The sequence below is a fragment of the Stylophora pistillata genome, chromosome 6 (genome assembly GCF_964205215.1).
Source record: "Stylophora pistillata chromosome 6, jaStyPist1.2, whole genome shotgun sequence".
NCBI lineage: Eukaryota > Metazoa > Cnidaria > Anthozoa > Scleractinia > Pocilloporidae > Stylophora > Stylophora pistillata.
The window spans coordinates 1517501-1525000 of NC_142524.1; the positions used below are offsets into that span (position 1 = coordinate 1517501).

At 37.6% G+C, this 7500-nt stretch overlaps 2 protein-coding genes across 3 annotated transcripts in view; both read left to right on the top strand.

Annotated features, from left to right (window-relative positions):
• Positions 1-6985, top strand: part of LOC148727676 (fumarate hydratase, mitochondrial-like) — a 51211-nt gene extending 44226 nt beyond the window's left edge. The window contains exons 7-9 of one of the 2 annotated variants that reach the window (XR_016002223.1): positions 2999-3186; positions 3641-4152; positions 5594-6985. Coding sequence is in view for 1 of the 2 variants with exons in the window: in XM_088762455.1 (XP_088618581.1) it covers positions 2999-3186; positions 3641-4065 (613 nt within the window). In the remaining variant the exon portion in view is untranslated. Of the gene's footprint in view, positions 1-2998; positions 3187-3640 lie in introns of both variants that reach the window. The other variant, XM_088762455.1, reaches the window with a different exon arrangement.
• On the top strand, positions 30-2928 carry LOC148727680 (fumarate hydratase, mitochondrial-like). The gene is made up of 6 exons (XM_088762933.1): positions 30-177; positions 470-592; positions 1013-1123; positions 1533-1709; positions 2349-2504; positions 2875-2928. Exons 1-6 carry the CDS (start codon positions 70-72, stop codon positions 2926-2928), a joined length of 729 nt encoding a protein of 242 aa, XP_088619059.1. The 5' UTR covers positions 30-69.
• Positions 6986-7500: the final 515 nt, after the last annotated feature.

The window sequence follows — 7500 nt, forward strand, 5'->3', positions numbered from 1 at the left end:
CAAGTTACCAGCCGCTGACCACCAGTGGCCATTTTGTTGCAATCGCTAGCTCAAACTTACTCACAAAGTATGGCACACAGGATTTGTTCGGTGTTGCGTACGCTCAGCAGAGATTCGCGAATATTTGTCCATCGTCAGAAACTAGACTTAAGCCCTGTCTTATTGTCACGAAATATGGTAAGCTATGCATTTCGCGCAGTTATCGCACTCGAGCGAAACGTAAAATATCTTTACACAAAATACGCGCTCTCATTTACGCTTAAGACAAATGGCTCCACAATTAATTTGAGTAATTGTTTAGGTGTTAAATCAAAGAAAATGTCTCGCTTGATATTTTTTTTCTTTCTTTGTCACCTGTTTAGTTGCAAAGGTGTTGGTATCGCAATGAGAAGTTCTCTCTTGGTCACTCTAAGAAGGGACACAGTTAAATATATTTAATGAAAAGAATTTATTTATTTTTGGCCAACAGGCTTCAAGGATTGAGACTGACAGTTTTGGAGAAATAGAAGTTCCAGCTGAAAAATGTTATGGAGCCCAGACAGCAAGATCAAAGCTTAATTTTCCAATTGGTGATGAAACTGAACATATGCCAGTATGTCGATACTCTCTCACAAATCACATTTTAAGTTATCCTAGGATAGTTTTCACTTTATGCTTATGAACTTTGGAAGTGTATCTCTCACTAACCAAGTTAAAGGTCTTTACGGCATGTTTTTAAACCTAGCTTTTTCTACCTGGGTTTATGGCCCAAGCATGAAGAGTGCAGGCCATAGATTTTAATGAAAAAGATAAGGTTCAGTGCAGACCAAGAAAACATGATTACCCTAGTAAGATATTTAATATACCTTCGGGTTCAAAGAGGTGGGGAAAATTTAAAGTCGACCAAGAAAACTTTTGAATTTAGAGGGAAACGAAATACAGGAGAACAGCTAAGTGACATTTTTTAGTGTGAGATTTTAATACTGGCTGGTAATTCTCAGTTTCTAACAGTTGTTTGTGTTGTTTTTGATAGGCTCCAGTGATTCGTGCATTTGGTTTCCTGAAGAAAGCAGCTGCAGAGGTCAATAAGGAGTTTGGTTTGGATGCAAATGTTGCTGATAACATCATGAAGGCAGCAGATGAGGTTAGAAACATTGGATTAATAAGTCATTACATTTGAATACTATTGGCACAATGAAAACTTCATCCAGAGCTCACTGGTGGGTCTTGAATAAGAGATTTTGTTACCTTCTCAAGCAACACACAAAGTTTTCATAGAGCCTGTCTCTAACTCGGAATTTAAGACCAGATCCATCAAATGTCAAGGAAACTTTCTGAATATCTGGGAAATAACATGCAATAAACTAGGATCCCATTTATGGGAATAAGTAATTGCTTCTGGTTGCATTACTTGTGTATGGTATTGCGGTACAAGCTGATCGAGCAGTGCAGCTATCTTGTGATGTGCGATACTTGCCCCAACAATGCTGCAAATTTTTAGAGTAATAAATGATAAATATTATCAGCGGTTAATGCAGTTTCTTTGATTCCAGGTGATATCTGGGAAGTTAAAGGACCATTTTCCTTTGGTAGTATGGCAAACAGGTTCTGGAACACAGTCCAACATGAATGTTAATGAAGTGATCAGTAATCGTGCCATTGAGCTGATGGGCGGTGAGATGGGATCAAAAAAACCTGTCCATCCTAATGATCACGTCAACAAAAGCCAGGTTCGTATGATGCACGATCCTTGCAGTAGATAGCGCTATCTATGCAATAGCGAAAAATCAGACCTGAAAAAAATCAGGCCTGTACAGGATTCGAACCTCTGACCTCTGCGATACTAGTGCAGCGCTCTACCAATTGAGCTAACAAGCCAACTGGGAGCAGGCCGTTAAGTTGATTCGTAATAAACCCGTGAAAGTGATAAATCAGATACAATGAATATATGAAGTTCATATATATTTAAATATATGTATATATTTATACATATATATTTAAATATATGAACTTCATATATTCATTGTATCTAAAAGCCAGGTTAGAAGTTAAGTTTACTTTGGTGTAATTTTGATGCTGTGAAATAAAGGATAGAGTCCCTAGGAATGACATCAAAGATCCAAACTCTAATAAATTGGTGAGCTACTACATATCTCTCCTATTGACATGGTTCATCTCTAGTGGCTGTCTGTTCAGAATGTTTCCATGATTTCAGTGAACGTTGCAAATGGGAGGAAAGGCTAGGATCTGGGTGGTCATAATTGAAATTGTTGATTTTTTTTGTCTCAAGAATATTTCCCAGGATCATTGTTATCAGTAATAGTATCTTCCTTATGCTGCAATAACAATTTTTATCTTGTTGATTTCAGAGCTCAAATGACACATTTCCAACAGCAATGCATATAGCAGCAGCAGTGGAGGTGCACGAACGTCTGTTACCAGGCCTGAGAAAGCTTCATGGTGCACTTCAGGCTAAGAGCACAGATTTCAAGGATCTTGTTAAGATTGGTAGAACACATACCCAAGTGAGTTGTCCGACCTTGCTTCTTTAACAGACCATTATCATGCCACATACTTATTACCTGTTACAGATTGGTGAAATCCTTAGGGGAGTTTGATGCTTTCTCTTCTTCTTTTTCTCTTTTAATAGCATGAATATTACCAACTTCCAATGTTAAGAATCCCAATAAAATTCTTCCCATGGCCATGTTCTATATAAAATAGGTTGCATTGCAAAATGAACATTAGTTGGCTATTGTTTTTTTGGTTGATACACAGAACTACCGTGTTCTTTGCTTGATTAAAACTAAGTAAATTAACAGAAATGTTTTGATCATCAGATGTGGGATTTTGTTAGTCACCATCTTAAAAGTTTAACATGTTTTCATTTTACAGGATGCCACACCCATAACTTTGGGCCAAGAGTTCAGTGGCTTTACTTTATTTTAATAGTTGACACCAATCACAATTACCAGTATCTGGTATAATTACATTTTTTTATCTTCATATTTCTCTTTAGTGCACCAAAAAAATTTGAAGCCCTTGCAGCTCATGATGCCATGGTAGAACTTCATGGAGCACTGAATGTGGTAGCTTGTAGTTTGATGAAGATTGCAAATGATATCAGGTTTTTGGGATCAGGTCCTCGCTGTGGGTTGGGTGAGCTGACACTTCCTGAGAATGAACCTGGGAGCAGTATCATGCCAGGTAACAACACAGTTCATGACACTAAAGTAATGAACTGTTTCATTTACACAAAATTGCTGAAAATGCCACATGATGTATACATCAGTTTTGGCAATGGTCGTTCTCTACTTACTGCAGAGAGACCGTAATCCTTAGAATAACCCTGCTTCATGTATAGTGTACATGTATCAGACAATCACGAGAAGCAAAGGAGGAAAACACACTAAGGAGCCAGTGAAAATTCAAAGAAAAAACAAGTAATCTTCTTTAAGTAAAAAAACAGGTGTGACCAAGTCATGATTAGTTTTAAGTTTTGCATCTGATCAGTCGAGAGAGCTGCACAAGTTTCCTGGACCAATCACAGAGTGAAGTAGTCTAAAACCAATACAATCCCTGCTTGCATTCAACAACCCAATGAAAAAGTTGTTACTGAAAATAATTATAACTTAATGAGTTTCCTGTTTTGTCCAATTAGGTAAGGTTAACCCAACCCAGTGTGAAGCCATTACCATGGTTGCAGCACAAGTCATTGGCAATCAAACAGCTGTGTCAGTTGGTGGAAGTAATGGTCATTTTGAACTAAATGTCTTTAAGCCAATGATAGTCAGAAATGTTCTGCAGTCAACGCGGCTGATTGGAGATGCCTGTGTAGCCTTCACAGATAACTGCGTTGTGGGAATTCAAGCCAATGTGGATAGAATCAATCAGTTGCGTGATGAGTCACTCATGTTGGTGACAGCATTAAACCCTCATATTGGCTATGACAATGCTGCTAAGATTGCAAAGAAAGCTCACAAAGAAGGCACAACATTGAAAGAAGCTGCTATAAGCCTGGGATTGTTAACAGAAGAACAGTTTGCTCAGTGGGTGAGACCAGAAGACATGTTAGGACCAAAGTGAAAATTTTCTCTCCAACTCCGCTTACAAAAGGATAGAAAGTTCTCAGGAAGCAAGACATTCTTCTAACAAGCAGGATTCCATAAAAGGGTTTGCATTTGGTATATATTATTAACGATATTACTGATCACATCCAGTCTACAATGCGTCTCTTTGCAGATGACAGCATTGTGTATGGTGAGATAAAAGATACTTGAGATTTTGATGCTGACTTAGCCAGCTTATGTAAATGGCCAAAACTTTAATACCTGAAAAGTTATCACTTGGGAATTACTAATAAGGTCGCCCCCATTCCTGTAGTAAATTATCTCATGAATGCAATACAATACAATACAATACAATGTTCTTTATTTCGAGAGGGTAGATACATGATTAACCCAGTAAAGAGGTTTCTAACACATGGCTCTCTAATAAATCCTCCCAACCCACCCCAGGAGAGGACATCCATCACACAGTAATCTCGTGTGTGGGAAATTAACGTCTCCTACCCCAACCCTGCAGTAGACGGGACCTCCATTTATTCGTCCCTATCCAAGAAGACTAGAATATCTAACCATTTCTTGATGTTATAGAAAGGCAGCAAATTCTTCTCAATTATTTTAAGACCCTGAGTGTTTGTCCGGCCGGGGCTCGAACCCTCGACCTCCCACACAACAGTCCAGCGCTCTATCCATTGAGCTAACCGGGAGGCAGTTATGATTTTGTTACTGCTAAATCACCCTCCAAGAAATATTTTGGAGTAACTGTAACTCATAATATTAATTGGAATCAATATTCTGATAATATTTGTAGAAAGGTTAATAGCACACTTGGTCTTCTAAGAAGGATACTGTCGGATTATTCCAAATATGTCAAATCCAAGGCATACTTTATCTTTGAATTTGTGCATCCTCAACTGGAGTATGCTTGCTCTGTGTGAAATCCGTATACAGCAATACTAAACAGAATTTTTCCAAAATGGAACTAGTTGAGCATAGAGCACCAAGGTTTGTCTTTAAAGACTACTCAGATTGTAGTTATGTTACTCCCATGTCAAAACAGCTTGATTGGGACACTCTTTCAAGAGCAAAGCAGACTTTCGTACCAATTATCTCCCTAGCTCTGATTGTGAATTCTCCCCTCTAGCTGCTACACATTTCCTTGTTAATTGGTTATGAGAATTTAACATTCAATCATGGTAACTTCCACCTGACAAATTTGAGAATTCTCGCTACCTGTTTGCTGGATCATGTATGGATATTAAAGGGAGAAGTTGCATGTTAATCACCTGTGGGAGTTAAAGGGTTAAATCCTACAAGGTCAAGTTGGTATATCCCTTACATCTGAAGTATATCCTATACAAGGGCTTCTCGAGCCTTCTTACTACAGTATTAAAGTATTTGAGTCATTGCAGTTAAAATACATTTAAAAGTCAAGTATGCTTACTTTTTCATGTATATGTAATTTTACATATATTGCCCTTATTGATAATACATTGATCACTGATTTTATCATGATATCATCTTAAGCCTTAACATGTTTTTCCCTACAGAAAGAGAGCTGACGAAACTGAGGAGGATGAAGATGGCCCAGGTGAGGATGTGGAATCTAATGATGAAGTTGGCAATGTGCTTCAACATTTCAGAGAAAAAGGAACAAGAAAAAACAGCAAAAAAACCAGGACACAAGCCTCAGTGGTGCCCAGAAAGTCTGGATGATCTGATTAATATTGTTGTCAATAGCACAGAATATAAAACAACATTGATTTTCACCAATACAAAGAACCAGAAAAAGGGTCTGGCTTATGCAAAAATTTTGGAGGAGTTGAAGGCAAGAGCATCAGCCAGAGGTGATGAGGTGGCATTTACTGTTAAACAGCTGTGAACCAAATTTAAGAAATGGTTTAATGCCTTGTTTGAGGTGGTAAAAATGAGAGATTCCTGCCAACCTGAACTAGCTCTAGAGCCTTCTTCATCAGGTAGCTCCAACAACGCATTTGATGGCACTGATCATAGCAGAGAAGATGCTTCTGATGGTGGACTTTTTGTTCCCTAAAGGAATGTCAAGAAGGTGCAGTTTTCGAAGCACAAACTTGACAGTCTTACTTCACAGGTGCTGAAAGTGGTTGAAGATGTGGTGAGCAATGACCCAACCAAGGATCCCATGAACTTTATGAGAGAAGAAATGGAGACGTCGCGTCAGCATCAGATGAAGTTATTTCAGCTCATGCTCAACCGCAGAGCTAGTGGGAGCTATGATCATTGCTTTAATGGTGTGCCTCCACCCCCCAGCATGGCATATGGCACAACAGGGCTTTACCCAACATGGCAGAGTGGAGGGGTACAAAGCCACATCAATCAAACATTTCTGCCAGAGTCTTCCTCTGGAGGCCCTTTTCCATTTGATTCAGGGAAATACCTGCCTTTACAGGGTACTATGGAGACTTCACTCTTAGAAAAAGCATTAGAAACCTTATTGCCTTTTTGCATGTGTACATACAAGAAATAACCCACAGTTTTTTCACTATCATGCAATATTTAGTGACCGTAATGGCTCAAATACAAATTAATCATTTGAATCAGCATAACCAGTGACAGTGTGTAAAGGTGATAGAGGAAGCACACTCAGCATGAAGTTTTAAGTTATTTTCAATTTGATTTTGCTTAAGTGGCAGGCTCCTGATTAGAAATGGTCCATGTTCTGGCTATTAGATTGAATCCAAGGGAAAATAACACTGGAACAAAGGATAAAATTGAACTGCAACATGTATGGTAATGCTTACAGTTAGATTTTTGTTACTGTTGATAAATTTTCATGGTACATTTGTGAGCAAAATACAGGAAAGGAAAATACAAAAATTATTTTGTTTGGGAAGATGACCATATATACATTGAACTAAATGGTAATACCGAATAAACTTGTTGTTGTTGCAATATTAATACCAGTAAGTCTATCCATTATATATCTGTTAATTAAAATATCTGTATATCAAAATATTCACCTCAAAGAGATCAGTGAAATATAGTCACTGAAAACTCACTACAATATCATCTCCACTTCCACCTAATATCCATTCCCACCCCAAGAAAGGTTACGAACAAATTAAGGGGAAAGAGCTCCTAAAGGCTAAAATTTTAAAAAGGAAGTTAAACAGAAACCTGTAAATCCTATGTTTTGTTACTGTGGAAATTATGTAATCCGATGTATTTTAATGTTCTTTATGTTGAGAACAGGAACAAACTTATAAAGAAAAGTTAAACTAATTATTTTGTTTATTGGGAATGTGACCCAAATTTATAAAGAATGATGATCTTTAAAATTTTTAAAAAGAACAAAACCTATGTTTGATTAAAACTCAATAAAACTACTTTTATACTAAATAGGAAACAAAACTGGTTAATGCCTGTGTTTTATTCCACCCTTTTCCCTGGGAATGGAATGAGAGTAGTTGAAGAAGAT

What these genes read in the sequence shown, in the direction of transcription:
- LOC148727680 (XM_088762933.1), top strand. Translation starts at nt 70, where the DNA reads ATGGCACACAGGATTTGTTCGGTGTTGCGTACGCTCAGCAGAGATTCG. An exon ending in TCATGAAGGCAGCAGATGAG is followed by an intron (nt 1,124 to 1,532) that starts GTTAGAAACATT and finishes CTTTGATTCCAG; the next exon opens with GTGATATCTGGGAAGTTAAA. An exon ending in TTGGTAGAACACATACCCAA is followed by an intron (nt 2,505 to 2,874) that starts GTGAGTTGTCCG and finishes TTCATTTTACAG; the next exon opens with GATGCCACACCCATAACTTT.